General features: G+C 43.5%; 1 protein-coding gene across 2 annotated transcripts in view; it reads right to left on the bottom strand.

The window, feature by feature from the left end:
- LOC109984174 (receptor tyrosine-protein kinase erbB-4) overlaps positions 1–23491 on the bottom strand; it is a 222756-nt gene that overhangs the window by 8207 nt on the left and 191058 nt on the right. The window contains exons 20-25 of one of the 2 annotated variants that reach the window (XM_065951976.1): positions 22754–22939; positions 6885–7040; positions 4694–4769; positions 4295–4441; positions 1110–1207; positions 781–951 (exon numbers count right to left, since the gene is read on the bottom strand). In XM_065951976.1, coding sequence (XP_065808048.1) covers positions 781–951; positions 1110–1207; positions 4295–4441; positions 4694–4769; positions 6885–7040; positions 22754–22939 — 834 coding nt within the window. Of the gene's footprint in view, positions 1–780; positions 952–1109; positions 1208–4294; positions 4442–4693; positions 4770–6878; positions 7041–22753; positions 22940–23491 lie in introns of both variants that reach the window. The other variant, XM_065951978.1, reaches the window with a different exon arrangement.

The raw sequence follows: 23491 nt of genomic DNA, 5'->3' as shown, positions 1-23491 counted from the left end.
AGCTTCAGAGCAAATCCTGATTAGATAACCGTCTGGATTGGACTGTGTTAGCAGTGGCGCAACCTGAATAACTAACTTCCCGTGGCAAAGTCAGCCAGTTAATAGGTTTTAACACTGATTTCTTTTCCCTGTCTGGGCATGAAGGGACTTCTGACTGCATAATCAAAAGATTTCAATTCATGATAGGGGTGTTGACCTTGGACACCAAGGACCAGGATGGATTAGTGTGTGTGTTTATGGTACTTGTGTGCTCATTTGGGAACACAGAGCCTCTGGCAAATGAGTAGGTCATGGGGGTAAGGGGGCGTAAGATGCAGAGACGCAGGGTAGCGGCATGTGGTGCATGCTGCAAAGCAAACAACCGTGCCTGCACTCACTGTCTGTTAGGAAACGGCTCCCGCATTTTAAGAGAGCGCTTGTTATTTGCTTCTGGAGCTCTGAGTAATGAAACCTGGGGCCTGGGGAGCGAGTGCATAAAGAGCCCTGGTTTAAGCCACACACGCTGGGAAGGAAATGATGGAGGTGAGCCATTAGCGGAGGAAAATCATCGGTGTATTGGAAGTTCTTAACCACCTTGAGTACTTATAGAGGACAGTGAGTTTTACTGCTGAGAACAAAAGAGTATTTATATTTAAGGTTGAAGTCAAATAAACTTAAAAGGGTTTTTTATATGGTGAGATGGGGCATGGCCGCATTGAAATATTCACTTATAGGCAAAGTTTTGAACTTCACCTCACTCTGAATATTGAAAAATCAAATGTGCCTTGGCGTTGTTCTTACTCTGTTGGAGTCAACCCGAGGCCTGGTTGTGTATGACGGAGGAGCCATGTTGAAACCCCGTGGCACTAGGTACTCGTCGGCGTCCATCAAGTCATTCAGGTCCTCTTCGTCAAGCAGGCTCTGGAAGAACTTGCTGTCGTTGGGGCTCGGAAGCGTCATACGATCGTCCCCCTAAACCATAAAAACCAGAGTAGGTAAGTTATACTGGAATCAACCTTAAAAAAAAACACTTCCTACGCCCTAAAACCATCTGACCAGTCAACGGAGAGGTGCAAAGAAAAGCCTCATTATCAAAAGTTCTGACAGTTTGACTTTTAGGTGAAACACACCTGGATGACCAGGTATCGCTGGGGGTCACGGGCCATCCTGCAGAACTCAGCAGCCAGCTCCTTGAACTTCGGCCTGCTGTCTGCGTCAATCATCCAGCCTGGAAGGAGAGAGCCAGAGGACGAAGAAGAGGAAAGATAAACATATTGATTGTTACCCGCCCAAGTAAGGAATAAAGTCAAAACTCTATTTGGATCTGAAAATAGACCTCCATTTGTGTGTTTAAAAGAGCTGAATCTTGTCGTTTCTTCTATTACATTCCCAGATTAGCCCGGGCATGTCACTGTATTCCCTTCTATTACATCAATTTCTTAGAAACATTTCATTTCGAACCACAAACCGCAAGTATTGGACTAATAATTGAGGCATGCAGTAATGAAAGCTATGAGTGATTCATGGAGACTGCAACCACAGATGATCATTTAAAGTAGCATCTCTGTGAAGGCTGTGCAGAATATGCATCGAAAGGACATGCACCATATTTAACTCGATCCTTCATTCATCCACAGAACACCAAATGAACAAGCATATTGTTCACTTCAGTTACGTTCTTTACATTCTGACGGCTCAAACGCTTTTGCTCAAGGGCAACTCAGAGGTAGTTATTAAGGCAGAGAGTGGTGTTTTTTTTTTTTGTTCAGTTTAATCCGCAGCCTACTTTTTCTACCTTAGGCCAAGGCTGCAGTAAACACAGCAAACCCCTGCAGGTGGAACAAGAGGCCAGGTGGTGTCTCAGCTCTGATTAGGCAGTCGGCAAACTGGGCTGCATTTCAGGTTGTGTATCCCTATTATATATTCTACAACAGTGGTGCTAAAAAAGTGCAGTCTGGGTGCAGTCTTAGAGGGGATATATTACATCTTTCCACTCCATTTTAGCAGTGAATACAAGTGTATCCTCACTACAATGATGCGTGAATGTTTGTTCCAAACTTCTTCCACCACAGCCGTCATCGTTAGTGGCGATCCCAATCCCGCTTTCCTTACATCAACCCTGAACTCTTTTTGTCTTTTCACCTGCATGTCTTCCATCAGTTCATCCAATTTCCTGCCTCCAGTACTCCCACACAGGCGCATTACCTAAATGAGCGGCAATTACTCCGGCAATCAAGCTCCATTTGGTCTTTATTGGGGTGGGGCTGAGGCGACAGGGCACGCGGTGTGACGACGCTCCAAATAACAAACAACGCCTCTCAGTCAACAGGTAATTAGAATTAATGCCACCAATTGCTGAGCTCCCCCTCTGGCTTTCCATGGGGGCGGCATGACCACCTTGCCAGTTTGACTCAGCGCTTGACCTCTTTTAGGACATTTTTATCACCGCTAACTTGTCGTCATGTCGATGATTGTGTGCTTGTGGTGTATATGGGTCTTTGTAGCATCGCATCTTCGGCAAAATAAAGAGGATTTCAAACTTAAAAGTATAAGATTGCAACAATCCAATAGGAAAATGTCAAATATGACAAACACGGGATATATGCCCTGAAGATTACAAAATTAAATAAATCAGGAAACTGTGGAAACCCCCAAGCATCCTTTTCGCTAAAATGAAGGGGATTCCCTTTGACCCAAGCATTTATGAGATTAATCTGCATGCAGATTTTACACAGCTCACAAAATGTTCCCTCTTCCTCCAGGGGTGCAATAACAGAAATCAGCTGGCATCGTTATTAGACTAAATGGCTGCAGGGCTTTCTGTGCAGTCAAAAGCCATTGGCAATAGTGTTCCATTTGGAAATAAAACAATTAGATATTATGACATTTCCATTGGAATTAACATTTCTGTCACAGGAACATGTTTCTGGTATCAAGCTCCAAGCTGAATCTCATCATTTTCTTTCAACACATTTGGCATTTAGGCGGTCTGCCGCTGCCGCTGTTCTCGTTTGTACCAAATTATGAGTGCAGCAGCTGAATTTGTAGTTTAAATTTGAGGCTTAACAAGAAGATTATAATGAGTATTTTCAAAGGACAAATGCAATATTTGTGTGCCAGAACACTCGATTATTAGATAGAATAAAAAGGCTAAGGATACGATACAACATTTCCCTTCGACTCCACAGTAGTATTCATTAATAACAGTAAAACAACAATATCATCAAAAGTAAATGGGGAGAAGTTTATGAGATTTCTGGCCCCAGCTGACAACAGGAAGTGTCAGAAAAGTCACTCGAACATTGTTGGGTTAAGGCCTGGTACAGCGATGGCCAGACTGGTGAGGAAATGGGATCGCCAAGCTGCTGATAGCTGGCAGATTTTTAAGCCTGGACTGGCGTTTCTGTCTGGATCGTTTCCTGGAAGTATGGGAGAGTGAATCCCTCGACTGCCATGAACACCAGAAACAGGGATATGGATTTAGCCAAGCGCAAGATGGGAGAACCATGGGAGAATGTAAGGGGGAATTAGAAAAGGCAGTTTTTTTTTTCTGGATGAGGCAAGTGTGGTAGTCCAGATGGAAGATGACATGGACAAGAATATGGGCAGAATCGAGTTTGAGTCTGACTTTTTTTTTTTTAGAACATAAGCCAGCATCTCATCAGTTTCATAACACCTCTTGTTCCCTACCTTGTTTTTTTCATCTCTCATCTTTGCATATCAACTTCTCTTCGAGCCTTGAATCGAAGCCCCACAGCTTCAAATAACACCTTACCAGATGAATATTAAAAATATGAACCCTTTTATTAAAACGACACCTCATCTGTGACACAGCACGGCGAGTTGCAGCAGCGTGTAAACATGATTCAATGTGCTCCACGGCAACTCTCTTTGTTGAAGTGCTGATCTGTTACATTACCTTTGATGCTGCTGCTGACTCTGACTAAGGCACTGTTATTTTTAGAAAGATATGATATATAGGAAGTTCTTTTAAAGTCACTGATGATGTAAAAATTGGTGTGTAAACCCTGTGAAGACTTCAAAATTACAGGCTGTGATGTTCTCCCTTTGGTATCTCTGGAAGTGTTAATGCATTGCCTACATTTTTTGAGAATCAATAAGCAGCACTGTTTGAATTGATTCACACCCTTTTGAACATTTTTACAAATTTGTGACTGATGGCATTTATTTTCTTCCCAAAAGCTACATAAGTAAATAAATTGGAGGCACCAATATGCATTGAATAGTCAATTCTTGTATGCAAATGCCTGTTTGAGAATGGATTTTAAAATGATGTAACCGTGTGTTTTCTCACATTTGACCATGACCATGTAGACATCAATGGTGCAAATGGGCGGCTGGGGGAGACGCTCCCCTTTCTCCAGAATGTCAGGGATTTCCCTCGTAGGAATACCGTCGTAGGGTTTGCCACCAAATGTCATCAGCTCCCAGATGGTCACTCCTAGAGGATGCAAACAAGTGCGGAAAGAAAAAAAAAAGGAGAGAGAAGAAGACAGACGGGGAGAGATGGGAAGGTGAGACAAAGTGCCGGAGAACAAGATATAGCAGACAGATAAGGGGGCGAAAATGCAAATGCAGGAAGCAGGATTTCAGGTCATTGATTTTTTTTTTTTCCCTCCCACAGGTATGAGCATAAGAAACACTGACGTTTGCACTAACAGATGAACAACAAAGCATGAAGATGAACACCCACCATAACTCCACACGTCACTCTGATGGGTGAACTTCCTGTAGTGGATGCATTCCAGAGCCATCCATTTAATCGGCATCTGTAGAGAACGGAAAGACACGTTTTATTATTTTAAAAAAGGAAACAAAAGTCTTTATTAACCATCTAAATTCATACAAATGTATCAACGCAGAGAGTTGAACTAATGTTCGTCATCTGACAACATTCAGCATTTCGCTAATTTAAGATTTAGTAGCATTGATGGTCGTGTGACTCTTAACCTGAAATCTAAATCTGGACATTGGGCTAAATGTCACGGTAAAACACAAGGTTTCTTGCAATTACGTTTTCTGATCAATCTGGAAGCATTTAGATGATCACAATTGTCAGATAACCCAAAATCTACGCGCTACAACCAGGAGCACAGCAGTGGATAACTATAACTGTATATTAGCCTCCCTTCCTGAGTAGGGAGTTGTAGGAAAAATGGCCGCCGCTTGAATGTGCTTAATTATTAGTTTCACTTTTATTTATTGACACTCGAATTGAAGAGCATTTCCTGTCACGCTGTTCCTCGACAGCTGCCCCCATCTTTTAATCTTGCATTAGAGCGATATCGGGATATCGACAGCGCTTTCAAGCATAGTTTTGCTTTGCTCAATATTACTAAAGTAGTGTGATTGATTGGCTTCAGTCTAACCCAGAGGTCATCAATACTGAGGGGGCTTTTTAAGACACTAAATGAGAATGTATTGGCCGTTTAGCTCACATTATCACTCTAGCCTTTGGATGTGAAATAGTAATAACTGCAGGGCCTTTGACATTACTGACAAGGACAACGGCACACATGGCCATATCATAGCCGCCGTGTCATTTCCATATTGACTATACAGAGGCTGTAGAGCCCACTGAACAAGGCAATTATCTCGCCTTTTTGCATGTGAACGCACATATGCACACACATGTACACCCACCGGTCATTTAAGATACAGCCCCTCCCCCGATGCGCGGGAGCACCGACACGCACGCCAGCTCTTGGGGGAAATGAACAGGAAGCGGAGGAAATGAAACGCTTCAGGTTGGAAACGCGGGCACTTTCATCTGTGTTGATTTGTCTCTCGTGGCGCCGTCTATTTTTATGGCACACATGTAGATGTGCTGACGACAGCTCATACTTTTTTCCACATCAACATGACAACCCCAGCTGGTCTGCTTTATGAAAACACTTGGAAAAATAAACTCCGACTCATCATGCAGTGGCTACCTGCAGCCCTCCAGCTGAATAGACGCAGCAATGAATCAGCCCATTTAATAAAGGGAGTTGATCAGGACAATTTGCATAGTGAGTCTCAAGCGAGGGAAAGAGAAGGGGCTTCTGATTAATGTAGTCCGAGTCCCCAAACAAAACAAACTGATTAGAACTGTGGCTGCACTATTTGTTCGGATGAAGTGTTGGAAATTTTGTTTTCGTGAAACTTCGAGAGAGAGAGAGAGAGAGATTCACAGCTTGGAAATTGCTTAACATGTTCCTGCAATACACACAAAATACAATCTTGCATGTTTTTTCTGGTCTTTTCTGCATAATTTGATGCACCTCTTACAATTTAGTTACCACCAAATTTACAAATCTGGCATTAGAAAAGGGATAGATGCTTAATCTCTTCTTCTTTATGCGTTAGAAATATTTCTTTTTTTAACCAAGATGGGAGAGTAATTATGGAGTAAAAATCATTATAATTATCATCATAATTTCTTCCACAGGAGGACAACTTCAGATTACCTTTCTTCAAAATGACAACTCGTGTGCTGGTATTTGCTGAACTGACATTTCAAATGAGTGATCAAAGTGAAAGTTGAGGTAGACACACACTCTCGGAAGCTTTCCTCTTTAAACTGTATCTGCAACACAGTCACAAATGCGACGCCAAATCTGACTGGCCATCCTTGACAGTACGCAGGTATATACGCTGGCTGAGTCTTACTGATAAAGCTCTCCTTGGTTTAGTTCCTTCTTATTTATGTTCATACCGCCAAAGAATAAAAGTTTCTCTGTCTTCACCGCCCTGTTCAGCAGCACTGACCTTTCCTTTTATTACCTTTTGTTTTCTGTATTTACTCCTTATGTCGACCATTATTATGTAAGCTGTCGGGTGCGTTTAATCGCCAGGTAAGGGAAGTGTTCATACACAAAAACACGGCCTCCACTTACACCAACCTTGCCCCCGTCTGCGTTGTACTCCTTCTCGTCGGCGTCCAGCAGCCGCGCCAGGCCGAAGTCGGTGATCTTGATGTGATTGGGCGACTTCACCAGCACGTTGCGGGCCGCCAGGTCTCTGTGGACCAGCCTCCTCTCCTCCAGGTACATCATCCCCTGAAGAAGAGAGAGAGAGAGAGAGAGGGAGAGAGAGAGATGCTTATGAATCCTCTCATGGAAGCCGTTTATCACTTCACATTCCAGGACCGCAGCAGCCCCGAGATCGTCGATGCGGTAAATGTCAGCGCTAACATAAAATTATTGTCATAACTGTCATCATCATTAAATGCACACCCACGCAGACATTCTGATTCAATCTTTCACGCCTCACATATACCACTCTTGGAGACAGAGAATCATGAGGAAATTCAGAAATATGAGAAATGTCAGAACTTTGGCCTCTCAAAAAGTACAAACCATTTCCCAAAGCAGCTTTCCGGTTCAACCTGGGCCCTGCTTCTACATTATTTTGAGTCTTTAATGATGTCGACCAGCAGCCACAAACCAGGCTGTTACAGGTCCAGATTATTAATCTGTGTCTGACAACTGATGTTCATTACCATTGCCCTTTTTTGATCAATTCAGCGTTAATTTTCCTAACGTATCTCGCATTACTCTTCAATAGTTTGTGTGATGGTTTGTGCTGAGCTGGAAAGCAAGTTGTCCCAAGGAGATCATGAAGAAATCCTTGATCCTTGAAAGGACATCTTTCAACACTATTTCACACAGGTACTGGCTGTGTTAGCGGTGCTTCTTCAAGTGTGCAACATCAATATCAACTTCTGCCAACGTGTCCAACTCGAGTGTTATCTTGTTCACTCATAACTGAGATTGCGACGGTGACACGGCGCCTCCTTGTCCTCGGTAATTGGGGGCCATTTTCAAGACGGCTAGGCAGCGAGAACAATGGATGTCCTTCCAATTTTGTTAGCGTTGATTATGAACAGCCGATGAGCAAAGCAAAGCGGCGGGGGGAAAAAAAACAACAGAGCCTTGAGCAAAGAGAGAGAGAGAGAGAGAGACGGAGAAAGGCAACTTTGCTTTGCAGGCTTAATTTGTCGCTCAATGGACTCTTTGACAGTCGCACAAAAAGCTGTACAACACCCCGTTTCTTCATGAGTACACACACACACACACACACACACACACACACACACACACACAGGTTTCACCATGCCCCCTTGAGCACACACACACTCCTCTCTCTCTCTCTCTCTCTCTCTCTCTCTCTCTCTCCGTCTTCCACGCTCATAGCTGAACAAAACAGCCAGACGAGCAGACAGGCAAGGCTGGGCCAATTCAAGTGTATTAGAGTGGATGTTAAACAAGTGGATGCCACTTTGCAGGTGGATCAATAAAAGCACCTTGGTGAGGAGGGAGGTAGTCATTGTACTCCGCAGACAATGAGAGATTTCGACCACCGAGGGCCCACGCCTCAGCTGCTGCTGCTGCGAGAGACTCATCGTCTGTTTGAGACGCTTACACTGAAAACTCTGTATTTATAAATCTCTTTATTACACATGTGTGTGCGCTTCTGTCTGCGTTGAAACGCTAGTCTCGAGGAGTCGCCCCGCTCCGCCTCCTCCCAGACGAATGTGGGGATAAATCGATAGCGCCGACGTCTGGCTGAGCCCTCATCCATCATCCCCTGGCCTCACAGAGACAGACACGGAGACACACACGCGCTGACAGAGACCACCCAGAGACCACCCTGACGTATCTCACCGTGCATTCTTAGTGACTTTATCCAATATTTCTACCCACCCGCTTGTCTGTGCCACTTCGGGACACTTCCTACTTCCTTTTCTTGTGTCCTTTTTTTTTGGTGCTGGAACAAGACCAGAACTACCCCTTGTTTGTTGAAAGTGTATTTAAAATAGATTACTTCTGGGGGGGGGGGGTTCAAGCAGCCGATCGATAACAATGCTGATTACAATAAGCCCTAAGACCGGCATGCGGCGCAATATTTATCCCCAACGTCGACGTCGGGAGGAATTAGGAATCAATGGCCCACACAGTCCATTAATACACTTCGACTTAAAGTGACAGCGCAATGAGGGGAGGCCATCGCACTGACAGAGGGGAATGTACGGCAGCTCAAGGAGCCAATTAATTTCCAGCCACACCGGGCGGTAAACACCAGAGTCCCATTGGAGGATGAGAGGGCCGGCCTCTGTTTCAAACTCAGGAAGGGCCCCCACTGATTGTGCCGCTTTAAACACTGCTTAAGTGTGACAATCCCCCCCCCCCGAGTCCTGAAGTCTGTAACCCTGGAAGCAGAGCTGGATAATTTGTGATTACAGAACGTGTAGATCATACAAGCGCTTACAAAAGAAGGAGTTAAGTCTGCCATGTTTGCTTAACAACTCTTTCAGTTGTGTTGTAAGAGCAGGAGCTTTCACAGTACACTTTGAAAACAACTTTGAAAAAAAAGCTGCACTAGGCTAGAGCCGTCATTCTTTTTCGCAGCCAAAAGACAAGACTTCCATGAAGTTGTGTGTTTGCAGGCGATGTTCTGACCATGCGTATGTTGCGGTTAAACAATGTTAAAAATGCATGGGGAGCTGCAAAATGCCAATTCTCTGATTGGTCATATGATAAGAAAACCACAATTTGTAAGTCGTTAACGAATCACAGGAGATGTCATATTTATTTAAGGCTAACGTTCCTACTGCAAGTTGCAATAATTGAGTGAATCTTGGATCATAAAGCACCTGTCTCTCTGCCTGAAAGGCAAAACCATTTTTTGTACTTTTTCTCCACCATTATTTCTTCTGTGGAGAAAATCAAAGCCGTCAGCGCACCACTCAAAGAAGATGTTTTGGCCTGACCTTTTAGAGGATGGATGACGTACATGTTGATGTGCAGAAAAGAAAGAGGAAATGAAAGGGAAATGCGTCTCGTCTGACTCTCAGCTGAGTTTTCCTAACAAGTACGATAGAACACTGAAAACTTCTTCTGAGTTGGCATTCAGCAAACTGTATTGATATAACTAAAGCTATTGGACTCAATTTTTAAAGAAAGTCGACTGATTTTCAGATACTTACAGTCCACACAAATGCTCCTAAAGTTCATTTCAGAGCTCTTAAGCACTTGCTGAATTTGCAGCGAGACAGTCCTAAGCCCTCGTGGACTTATCAGAGGTACATCTTGGAGACTGTGACACAGAGAGAGGCCGTGTGATGAGATTGTAACGCACGGCGTCATGGAAGGTGAGACGTGGGAAAAGAAAATATGGAGCTAGGGAGCATGCACCAATCTTAAGGACGTCTGGTTTCATTACAATGGGAACGTGTACCTATGAGAGTTCAGTTAAGTGAAGAAAACTTTTTCTTTTTGTATTAAAAATAAAGGTAAATTGTGTCAAAGCTTCAGAATGGCACACATCCATGTCTAATGTTGGTAACCTGTGTCATTCACTTTGGCAGGTTTAGCACAAATTGTAATTTCTATTGTTGGCAGAAGGTCAGCAGCACATGAGTGGTCATTATTATCAACAGCAGCAGCTTTAAAATGTCCAACCATTCCAGAAAAACACTTCAAGTTGAACCCTATATGAAAGGTCCAGACTATAGTGAAGTCTTTTCAGCGTTTCCATTTCCATGAAGTTGACGGACCCACCGGCACTGTTACGCCTCCCAAATGACAAATGGACTGCTACAATAGAAGTTTAAAAGATATAAAAACTTTTTAATTGTTTCCCACAAAAGCACTGTACTGTATGGAACTTTTAAATAGCCGTTTATGTTTAAACTTTGCACGATTCAGAGAGTGTGCTTCAGGACAAGTCAATACTAGTGTCACCTATTAGCCACTCTCTGTTGGCGAGTGAATGTGAAGACATTTTAAACTGAACAAAGTTGGATTAATATTTGATTTAACGATCAATAAAGCTAGAAGTTCAGCCAGTTTTTTGAGGGACTTTTATCAAGAACCCTACGATAGATGGTTTAACTAGAAAATAAACATTTGGTTTGACATTGGAATAAAGCTGAGACAGCTACTTCTTGGGTTTGGGAGTAAGTGGTCATGAATAAGTAAAAAGATGAAGACGGAGGTGTCCTGATTAGAGCCTGACCAGAAACGAGGCCAGGCCACTCTGTACATGTTGTATTTCATTGGAGACAAACAAGTGTCAGTGTTTCTGGAAGCTGGAAAGTCTCATGCTGACAGACATGCTGCATTCAAACGGCAAAAAAATATCACTCAAATATCAATGTCAGGCTAAGTTCCATCTGTACATGCAACCCATTACTACAGTTTACTAAACACCTCTCTGCTTCTTTGCTGCCAAGTTGAAAAGGTTAATTAAGATGCAGAACACAGATTAATATGAAGGAGCTACGCCTGAGTGTTTAGTCAAATGACTTGTGAGTGGATGTGGTTTGTTTTGAATAATTATTCTTTAAAGCTTATCCTCCTGTGACCTGACACCAGGCAGGATATAAATCTCCCCTTTAAACACCACCAAAGTTCTTTTCGCTTCATCTCTGCGGAGTTCTGAATTGTTTACCGAGGCTGAAAAGTCTTCTAAAGCACGCAACAGGCCGGGTCACGGCTGGTCCGCGACCCATTAGCGCCTTCTCGCTGGAGCGGGGAAGAAAAGATCTGAGGTGTTGGGTAATGGAGGAAAACAAGAGGCTAAAACTGCAGTACAACACAGCGGGGGGGGGGGAGAGATGCTGCGGAATAAAAGATGCTGGGTAGAAAGCCGAGCTGCTGGACGGTAAGTGGAGGAAGAGGAGTATGGACATGACAGAATACAGCAGGTTCTAAAATTCAACTCAGGCCTTCAGGAGATGAGGTGTTTGCTTGCGATATTACAAATAAGAGCTGTACACTGACACAAAATAGCTGCAGAATTGATTCAGTGCAACTTTTCTGTGTTTGTTGCTAGGAAACCTGCTCTTTGAGGACGCAGTGGGAACCGTCAGTGGTTAAACAGTCTTAATAATACAACTCTTGGGTTCAAACACTCGCGCATCATCAATAAGCAGCAGTCTATTTGGTTAAAATGAAGCAGGAAAACAAGGCTCAGTTTCTTGCAGGAACCAAAAGGATGAGGTGCCTGTTTCCAGAGGGAGCGATAAGACCGCCGCGTGTATTGCCTAAACCCCCACCCCCCCACCACCACCACCACCACCAACCGCCCAAAAAAGAATGGGTGAAGAGGCAGCAACAATGTGGGACTGTCCTCACGCAGAGAACTGGGACCGGTGCGATAAGGAGCGCCCACAATGGCTCCGCTCAGGTGGCGCAGGTGGTCGTCTGTCATGCGTGTGTGTGTGTGTGTGTGTGTGCGCGCCGCGCGGGAGATAGAACGGGGAGGCATTCCCACCGAGCTGGCAAACGTGTATGAGCGACCTCAATGTGAGCGTCTGTGTGAGTGTGAAAGAGGAGAAGAAGAAGGAGTGAGTCAATATCCACAAACACCTCTCTTTAATCATGTTTTCATGAGCACTTCGAAAAACTCTAAAGCTGCTGGGAACCAAATCCACAAAAGCCTTCTACGATCTTTAGAGTGTTTATGTGCACAACAGTGGAAATCGAAAAAAAAAAAAGGATTCCAAATCGGTTTTCATCCAAGATTGAAACATTTAGTTCTGTAAACGTTCCTCATTTGGGGTTTGAATTGGACGCGTGTTAATTCTGCAATCTTATTTTTGGAAAAGTCAAGAGGCAGCTAGTCTGCTGTTTAGCGTGAGCAGAGTAAGCCAGTAAAGGAATGTTTGTTTTCAGCTGGGTTAGTTCAATTGGATGCCTAGATGCAGTGGCTATTCTAGAATCTGTTGTGGCCCGGGGCAAAAGTTAATACGGGGGGGCCCTCCCACCAGCGTTCAGCAGGGCAGTGATAGTGAATGCTGTCAAATGGGGCCTCATAATCTGTCATTGCAAAATTTGCACATTTTGGGTTGCTGCTTTGGTTCAAAGTTTGTCAGCCCTCTGGGGCCCCCTACTGGTATGGGGCCTGTTGACGAGCAGCGCCCCTGCCTAGGTGGGCTCGGCAGACATCAATCACAGTCCGTCTGCTCATGCCTTCGCAGTCTGGAGAAACGGTCTAAAACGCTGAAGGAGCTCTCTCAGATCTCAGATTGTGTTTGAACTTTTCAAGCAAAAGTTTCCATTGACTTGAAGCCAAACTTCCCCCCATCATGGGACAACAGTAAACCAGAGAGTGAACATGCTTAAGGTAGTGCGGAATCGTTGCCATGGAAACCAACACGGTCCTGGACTGCGTCACTGGATGGTTTGGATGCTTAATGATCGATCCAGGTGAATGTGACATGGTGCCACATACATAACGACAGCTCAGCGGGGGCACGGCAGCCGTGGCGCAGGCCCCATTTGCTCCGCATTCATCCGTTGTGGAACCACAGTGCGGGGAAAAATGCCACTATCCATCAACCTGCGCTGAGCTGAATGTGTTTATGAGTGTGTGAGTGTGAGGATGTTTGAAGGCGGGAAGCAAAAGAGGGTTAAATTCCCCTCCAGGGTGTGGAGTCAAGGAACGAACAATGTAGGAAACTTATCAGAGCTTCATGTCTTCCCGCTTCTTAACTACAGCCACCTCACGAGAGGGAAGCCAAAAATGTTTTTTTTAAAAAAAGATCTAAGCTCTGTCGCCTGGTCGCAGCTCCCCAGTGAGACAGAAAGATCCCTCCAAAATGTCACCGTGCAGGCAATAAAAGACCGCTGCTGGCTTAATTTACATGAGCAAATGTCAATAATCTTCTTTCTTTTTTTTTTGGCTGGTGCAGTGGAATTGGGAATGGGGAGAAGAACTTTTTTCATTCAGAGTATTTTTGCATCGGGACCGCAATTCTTTAAAGTTAAAGTTAAACTTTCCACAGCTGTGACGACGTATCACGCTGCATGAATGTGGAAAGTAGAGCACCAGGCCAAACACTCAGCGCTGCATTCAGCCTTCAACAGTAATACCTATAATTTGTCTGCTTCTCGCTGTGACACTGAGAAGTGATAATTTTTAATCACAGCTGATTATTATCGCAGCGGGAAGCTGTCGGACTGCGGCTACGTCTCGCACTGGGAACGGAGATGCATTAGTTTGTTGACATTCACACACGGGTCATGTGTGCACCAGTCATAAAAGAGTTATTTACTTTAACATTTGAGAACATGAGTGTCCACACTTATACAAGACACACAGTGCTACCAATGAAATCTTTTGCTTCAGAATGGCTACCTGGATTCTCGCCTGCAGTCGAGCATATATCTGTGTCTAATGAGCCTCGACTTCAGGCGTTGTGAGTGTGAGGTGACCGATCCAATCAGGCCTACCTCCCCGCTGGATCTGGCTCTCAAATCCCTCCCCTTATGCATCCTTGAGCACTGCTGATCCGTACAGATAATTAGAAAGACCCGAGGGGGCTTATCCCTCCGCCGGCCTGCTCACCTCACACTCTCCATCCTCGTCGCTCGCCCCTCATTTTGTTGCATCAGCAGGGACGCACATACTCCTGGGATGGAGTGGAGAATGGTGGGGGGTGGGAAACTGCTCGGTGTGCACATTAGTTGGTTTTTGTTTTTTTACGAAGTCAAACACACTGTTTGGTAATCACGGCGTGATGTGCGTCCCCCAAACAAGCTCTGAGATGCAAAGGAATTGTGGGACTGCATTATTAATGAAGCCCCTGGGAAATGAAGTGCTGAACATGGATCACTGCTGTACAGGCTGCTGACAGAATTAAATTCACTATAACTTAGTATAATGTGTTTTAGAAGGAAATATAGAGTGAAATAAAAGAAAGTGATGGTATGAGTGGTGCTGAAAACATCCATCATCCACCACAGTATGTACCATTGCTGCTTTCCATTGAAAAGACTTTTCAGCCAGTTTGTTAGCACAAATGAAGGATGAATAAATCCAAACCTGCTTTCTACAACGAGCACCGAACGACATTCTAATGGAACCTGAGTTGACTTCTTTCTTAACCCTTTAAAATCCAATTGGGAAGAGAATTTATGTTTTCCAACAGATCAAGACCAAAAGATGAGTGTCCATTTACGAGCTTCGTATTTGTCCTGGAAATTGAATGAATAAACTCATTCGTTCCAAGGCTATGGACGGAGCTCTTCAGCAGATGGTATTGGATGGTACTTGGGGGGAAACAAAATGCTCCCCATTTTGGCTTCAAAGTTAGTTTTTGCCAATTTAAATGGTAGTTTGTTCAAAACAATCCCAACCCAGAGCTTTTCCAGAGCTGCCAAGGTCTATTTAATGGACTGGATTTTCCTTTATTGGTTTTTACCATTTGTAAAGCACGCAAAGCTAGGCTAACTGGAAACATGTCATTGAAGCCAAAAATGGTAGAAACATCAGGGGACATGTCAGACAAATCATATTGTCATTTCCTTCCAAGAAAATGACCAAATAACCTTTCTGTGATTGGCCCCCTAATCAGTCATTTTTTGCCTTTCAAAACACATTAATAAGTCATTGATATGCCTGGCTTTGATTGATAGCCTCCATTGTTAAGTTTCAGATGGGTTAAGGTACCAAAATGTTTGGAGCAATCTGTAATAATGGTTAAATTAAAACAAACGTTGATGGTTGATGTGAGATGGGATGCAAAGTCTTTTCTTGTTTCAAAGACGTTCAATTGCACTCAACTACTTAAGCGACTTTTAATGTCTTTTGAGTTCTTGAGGTGGCAGTTTCAGGACCACGTGTCCTTGTAGCGGACCATGTTTGACATCCTGATTGAAAAAAATAGGACGCTTTTCAGTATTCTGCTTGCAGACATGATGTCACAGGGAGTAGAAATCCGAAAATCAGGCCAATATGAGCAGCAGTGTCTGAATCCACGTGTCCAGGCACTGCATGAGCTGAGTCCACGGAGACGTTCCTCTGATTGAGATGCGATGACATGATAGACACGAGGAGGGGAAGAGGGAGGGAGAGGTTTGAATCCAAGCAAAGACTGAGATCCATCCTCCAGTGAGGGGAGATGAAGGATATGTGCTATGGGAAGAGGGGAGGAGGAGGAGGAGGAGGAGGAAGAGGAGTCTTAAGGCTCGGCTAATGAGTACAGGCGAGATGTGTTTGCTCAGCATCATGCACTGTTTGCAGGGGGGGGGGGGGGGGCTGAATGACACCGAGGGCTCCACACTAAGCTTGACCAGATTGGATCTCCTTTCGCCTTCAGGTGGCGTCTCCAGGGGGTACACCGCGGGATGCAAAACCAAATACACACACACACACACTGAATATTAACACACACTAAAGCACACATGAATGCACACAAATGGGGTAAAAGATCAGGAGGAGAGTTTGAGAAGTCCAGAGATTCTACTTTTCCTTTTCCTGACTAAGCAGTGAAGAGTGTGTGGGGTGGGGGGGGGGGGGGGTGGGGGGGGTTGCTGATATGGCCAGAAAACTGAGATTTTGTGTGTGTGTGTGTGTGTGTGTGTGTGTGTGTGTGTGTGTGTGTGTGTGTGTGTGTGTGTCTTTTCACATACTGAATAATGAAATCCAAGGAAGAATGAATTAGATTTGAATTTAACACATTTTTTTCACGGTAAAATATCGTAAAACCTCCTATCTCTGTCTCATATTTTTAAACATGACGTCCTGCGGTTTATTGTTGCGAGATCTGAAACTATTTGAATACACATCTTAAAGCTATAGATCAATCGGCCTTACATGTGAAAAATTACAAATATATACAGTTATATACAAATGAACACTACATGGATTTTTTTTGCGGTTTGTGTTGAATGAACATACTTCCATGCATATTTTACCGCAACATGTTCCAATATTAAGTTAGCCTTGGAGGAATTATTTAAGGTCAACGTTCAGTGAAATAATTAGCTCTTGTCAATCCATCAAAGTCCAGAGCTGCCGTGAATGCAGAGCAGGGACTGTTTTCCCTCCAGGGCATGTAGTGCTCCTCCATCAACCAAAATGTCCTACTATATGCTTTCCTATCCAACACCCCCCCCCCCCCAAAAAAAACAATCAGGACCCTCCGTCAAGACCAGCCTTCAATGCCAGAGCCAATCATTTCAGTCGGTCGAGTACAGTTTAAATAAATGAACTAACCTCTATGCATGTTTCACTGCAGTATCAAACTAGCCTTGGAGAAATGATTTAAGTTCAATGTTGAGGGAAATAATTAGCACTTGTCAATCCATGAAATGACTTCCAGAGACTGGAGGGTTTTCTCTCCAGGGCATGTTGTGCTTACGTCAACTCACAAGTTCACCAATACATGAAACCAATCTCCATAAACCTCCAAAAAAAGACAATCGAGACCCTTCGTCCAGTCCAGCCTTACTGCCAGAGCCAATCATTTCACCTCGGGACAACGACTCGATGAATCCATTCTACTTTCATTACAGCGAGCCCGAGGAGAGAGGAAGACAGAGGGAGAGAAAGCGAGAGGAGCTCCAAATTAAAAGACTCCCGTAGCCCCACGTACACTCAGTTCCGATCCCATATTTAATTCAGTGATTGATTTGTTCATTAAAATACATCCCAAACCTAATTATTCCATTAATAATACAAAACCTAAAAAAAAAAAAAAAACACCCAGCATATGTGTGTGTGTGTGTAAGAGAGCGAGAGAGAGATAGAGGAGAGAAAGAGATTCAGTTAGTGAGTGATAAAGAGAAGCTGGAGACAAGAGGGAGATGCAGAAAGAGATTGAAAAAAATGACCTCTTTTCTCTCATCTTTGAGTTTTCTGTGTCTGCACAAACATTTACACAAATGCAAAAAAACCAAAACAAACACATGCAGAGAAACACACTCAGTGACTAGAGGATATGAAGCCCGCAGGGGCTAATGTACAAGGAGATGTAGGGCAAACTTTGACCACAGTTCACCTGAGCACATGGCCAACATGGAAACAGAAATAGGCAGATTTGAAAATGTAGATGTCTATTAGTAAAGCAGGAAATACAAGGGAGGGGGAAAAAAAGGGGAAAAGGAAGGAGAGAAAGTAGAAAGAGAAATAAAAAGAAGAGATAGAGAAACTAAAGAAAGGAAATGACAGATTAGGACATGATCACACAGAAAGAGGAAAATGGAATAGGAAAGTGAACGAGGGAATAGACAGGAAATGAAAACAGAAAATAGTAGGAAATATGAAATGCACATGAACATAACGATAGGGAAGAAGAGAAAAGACAATGAAAGATTAGGAAAGGAATTAAGGAAGAAAGGCAGAGGAAAGTAGATGGAAGGAAATGAAAGGAAAGGAAGAGACGAGGCAGAACTGAGAAAAATGGGACAGAAAGACAGGAAAAGGAAAGATCCAGACTAATAAATTAGAGGCCATTCACACAGATCTATAGAGACCTGTGTGTACGTCCTGTACTATGTGTGTGAGCGCATGCATATGTGACTATGTGAGCGTCAGTCATTGTGTGTGTGTGTGTGTGTGTGTGTGTGTGTGTGTGTGTGTGTGTGTGTGTGTGTGTGGCAGTGAGAGCAGGGCAGCCCTGAGTGTGGCTGTAGATTAATGGGGGCCATTATCTCAATGCCCAAAACACTCAGTGATGAAGAGTCACTGCCTGGCGACAGGCCGCGGCCAATCAATTTGCGGCGCAGCGGTCACCTGCCCGGGTCAGAGCCCACATACGGCGGCGTGCTTGTGCCGTTGTGATGTGTGGCGGGTGGGGGTGCGGTTGGCAAATTGCCAAGACACTGTGGTGAAAAAGGAAAACAGAGATTTTCCATCTGGTTTGCATGATACAGGCGTTGTTTCACTCTGAACACGTTACAATGCATGCAGTCGGTTTGGAAGAAGTTATCAAGTACATTCACTGGAGTATCATTTTGAGGTACTTCCATTTCATGCTTCCTTAAGGTTTATTTAACACTACTGATTCAAGCACCATTATCATCCACCACCTTTAAAGCTCCTGTGAAGAGTCTTTAGCTGGTTACAAAACTCAACACTGATGCCTCTCTGACTCCAAAAAGAAAACGGCATCATCAGCTACTTTTACTACCTGAAACTGCTAATGCTAACAAGCTAGTGAAGAAGTAATGGCGGAGGCATGTTAGCCTAGCTTAGCATTAAACTATTACTCAAGTTGAAACAGGTTGCCTAGTTCTGTCTAAATCTAATTTGTTTTAGCTTTAAAACTTTTTCCTGTTACCTTTTGGCAATACACGGTTAGCTTTCTTCCTTTGGTGATAGTCTCCATGCGAAGCTATGTTAACTGGTTGTTAGCACAGGCGTTAATCTCAGACATTTTTGTAAGTGTTATCAATCTTCTTGTTCAAGGCTGTACTCGACAATTCAGGTCTTTGGTGTTACCCTGAGGCCTGAAGATGCAAAGATCTTCTGTTTGCACTCTCTTACCATCTTCTTTAATACCTCCTCTTCCTCTCCTCTGCCCTCCATCTCAACAAAAGCCCTTTTCAAAGCTAAGTGAGGAGTGAGAAAAAAATTATTCTCCCCTTTGCTGGAAAATTGTGTCTTTGGAAGGATGCTCTTTCTCCTGGAGGACAGGTTCCCCATCATTACCTTGAGAGCTCAAAGATCACTCAAAGGAGAGGGCTCTGGGTTATTTATTTGCCTCACATGCCCAAACACACATGGGCATGTGCTCAGATAGTCTACACACAAATGCACACACATTAATGCTCATGGACAAACAGCAGAGAATCTTATTTTCTGGCATGGAAAATACCCCGGGGCTGTACGATGGAAGCCCTGTGAGGAGGATCCGAGAGGCTAATATAACAGAGAAGAACCGCGGTTAATCCTGTGAGCATTTCAACTCTGCAAGTTTAAGGTTGTGTGGTCTGCAAAACACATGCTGTTACATGGACTCCCTGCTATAACTGTATCAGTGGGAGGTGGAATCAAATTAAAAGAAACTGATTCATGAACAATTCAGCAATCTTAAATTCTTGGGTCGTGTTTTATTCAGCTAGTTTTTTAGTCATTCTAGCAACACGGCTCTAGGGCAGGGAATGCGAGTCTATAGCTTGGACTATCCTCCACATTGAGGCCAACTGACATATCTCATTAATATTCATCAAATTCACACAGCTGCCAAGTGCCTTGAACATCAAGTCAAAGTGGGAAACTCAAAAGCTGCTATAGTGGGCTATGGATCAGGTTGCAAGTAGTTGCAACCCGTGGTTTTTAATTGATCAGCAACTAAGGAGCAGCATTGGACCACCCATACAGTATAGGGCTAAATCCCACCATAAGAAGAATTATCCCACACAAGTCATTATGCAATTGATAACAGCATTTTAGCCTTCCACTCTGTGTTGATGGGTTAGACCAATGGCTCCCATGTTTGAATTTTACACTGACATTAATTCAAATTGAATGTATTGAGTACAAGAGCTCTTTTCTGACACAAATAAAGTCATTTAAATGATACACTGAGATTGACTTTGTAACATAAGTATTCCTACATTATTTCTCTTATCAATTTTCAAACCATGACCCTGCATAAGCCCCAGGCGCTGAGGGTCTAACCAGCACCCAGGTGGCTTCTACTTATTGTTGACAGACCTGGAACCAATAATGGAAATGACAGCTCCTTTAAAGGCTAATAGGAACCCACGAAACCCTATTGATTCCACCAAATTGGTTCACTAATTCGCTCTGTAAAAACTAATTATCATTCCATGATTTCCAATCAGTCAGTCAAGCTCCTTCATCTTCGTTTTACATCAAGAATACGCAAAACTGAATCGGGGTTATTGCAATCAATCAGAACAAACCTCTTGACTGAATTGGGTATCATAGTGTTGGGCATGTCGAGGACAGTTGTGAGTAATTTCTCTTGCTTTTCCTCACTTAAAGAAACCACCAAGAAACTGACCCCCCCCCCCCCAGCTGCCACAGGTGAAATCGAATCCAATTACGGCAATAAGTACCTGCTTAAGTAACCTGTTCCTGAAGCTCTTGGGAATCATCCATCATGAGGGGCAAAAGGGTTAAGCCCTACCACACCAACCCATGAATCCAGAGCTCTCTTCGCTGACTTAGATGGATGAAACCAAAGAATATATTACCTTAACGATGGCCAGCACAAATCAATTCTGATAGTCCTTCAGAAAGACGAAGGTATCTGAAGAATGGTTTGGGAAACGGCCTTAAGCACAGCAGGTAATTGAACATAGATTTGATAGGTGTACTGTCTAATAATGGTCACAGTCTAGTTTGTAAGCGGGGTAATGGCAACATTAGCATGGCAACTCAATTACAACCGCTGGCAAAGACAGTGACAGCCTTCACTGGAGATGTAGAGAGGACATGCAAAGCTCTGGGTACCCTTGTTGACTTCTTTATGGAAGACTATAGGATCTTTGCACCAACTATCTTGGTTGATTAACTTATTAAAGCGATTTTTAGTGCTTTTAGCAAAACCAAGAGATATGAAGCTTAAAGCGAGGGTGCTGTTTTTTTATTCCAAAGCAATAGGTGGTTATATTCAAGTAACACCTAAAGCTGTGTTATTTTAGTAATAGTGGCAATGCTTGACTAGTTCATATGAACTTATGACATCAAGATAGTAAATCAAGATATGAAGCAACTTTGAATTGTGTTGCAATTCCTGGGTTTTTCTTGAAATATTGCCTGCAGTGAAGGCATATTAGCAAACTTGGATGGCATAAAAATCCACTCTTTTAACAGTTTTCTTTTTGTTGTTATCAGTGCCAGTAGTAAATCAGCCTTTTGTCAGATCATCTTTTGCTGCTACAGCTTCCAGAGCTGATGGGTTGATGCCTCTGTATCACAGCAGATGTCTGCCGGCACAGCATGTCATAGCAAGCCCTGGCACCCTACTGTCACCCTAGCGTTGCAACTCGGAGAAGTTCAATCTCACCCAGCAGTTACACGATCAAGCAGCATGTCTGCTTCGACTTAATTTGCAAACAAAACACAAATGTTCTTTGGGTAAGCAAATGTACACATGATATTTCAAGCCTTACTGCTGTTTCATCTGTTCAGAGTGCAGATTGTGTTGGGTAGCAGAGAACGGCACTATTATTCATTCATCATGTCGCACTTCTTATGTCAAACAGTCCTGGGACTTTTTACCAGCAGTGGTTTGAAAAAGGCCTAACTAGAATTGCAAATGTACAATAAGTAAGGGATAAAGCTTGACAAGGCATCATCAGGAGTTCACAGACCAGATGGAGGCCAAGAAGGCCGGCTTGGGGGTATAACTAATAACTGAAAAATCCATTACTCTCCCATAAGGTCCTAAAGCAATGGAAGCCATGCTCACAGCTTCACCGGGGGCTTAGCCACAACTTAGCCACATCAGAAAAAAAATCTAGTCTGCTTCACTTATAGAACTCTTTGGCTAAGCTATTAGCCGTAAAGCTAAAGTTATGCAAGTTCAAAAGCCATTTACTGTTGGTACAGTTCAAGTACAGTAAATGTAATTGGACAGCATGTTTGACACTTAGTCTAGCAAGCTAACCAGCCATGTCATTGTCCCAAACTCAACATCACCATTTTCATGAACAAGTGTTGTGCTCTGAGTCCCTGTTGCAAAGGTCATGACTGATAACAACTCAAATGACTTTGGTTATCAGAAAACAACTGACACCCAAAAGCCAATCATAATTAAGCCGCAATTCATTCCACAGTTTATTTTGATGTTTGATCTTTTTTTGGTGCAACACTACATTTAGAAACCCTCAAAATGTCACCATCCTTCACATGCTGGCTTCAGACAAAAGCTGTGTCTCTAATAAACACAACCCATAAAATCCATTACAGCACCTCACACCTGCCAACGTATTAGTACAGGCATACACAACATACAGCAGTACAAACAGATGTCATCCTCTTTAACTTGATTGTTTCCACTTACCTTGGCGATTTGGACACACCAGTTGAGCAGCAGCTGCGATCCAATGTTGTCCTTGTGCTCGTGCACATAGTCAAGCAGGCAGCCGTGGGGCATGAGCTGGGTGACCAGCTGGATGGTCGGACTCAGGCAGACACCCAGGAGACGAACCAGGTGGGGGTGCTCCACGCTGGCCATGATCAGGGCCTCCTGGGTGAGAGGGGGGGGGAAGAGGGACAAAGATGGACTAAGAAGATTGTTTCTTCTAGGAATGTTCCAGCCTCTTCCTTTTACCAATAAGAACACATTTTTGCTACTGGAAATGATTCTTGTTCTCTAAATTGTGATCAAGAATTCTCTCTCAATGCTATTCCCTGCACAGACCTACTTCACCGGGGATCTATTATTAACAGCAAATACTGGAGTAGAAAGTGATGTGACACCGTGCAGAACCAGCCAGAGTGGAATGTCAATATACCTAAAGATTCAGATCCATCAGTTGTCATGGTGGTGTGCTCTAAATATTTGGTACCATTGAACCTCAGCCACTGTTGCTATGGAAAAGAAGGCGGTTCACGGACAAAATTAAGGCTGTAGTGATTGAAAATCTGCTGTGATGACCCAGACTGGGAAATGTTACTTCTTTGTCAATGTTTTCATGTTGGAAGGACCTAGATGGTGAGTGGTAAATGGATTGTACTCATATCACACTTTTCTAGTCTTCTGATCACTCAGAGCGCTTTTATATCACACCCACCCACT

The sequence above is a fragment of the Labrus bergylta genome, chromosome 24 (genome assembly GCF_963930695.1).
Source record: "Labrus bergylta chromosome 24, fLabBer1.1, whole genome shotgun sequence".
Lineage (NCBI taxonomy): Eukaryota > Metazoa > Chordata > Actinopteri > Labriformes > Labridae > Labrus > Labrus bergylta.
The sequence above is the reverse complement of the archived record's forward strand: the minus strand, read 5'-3'. Positions and strand labels throughout refer to the sequence as shown.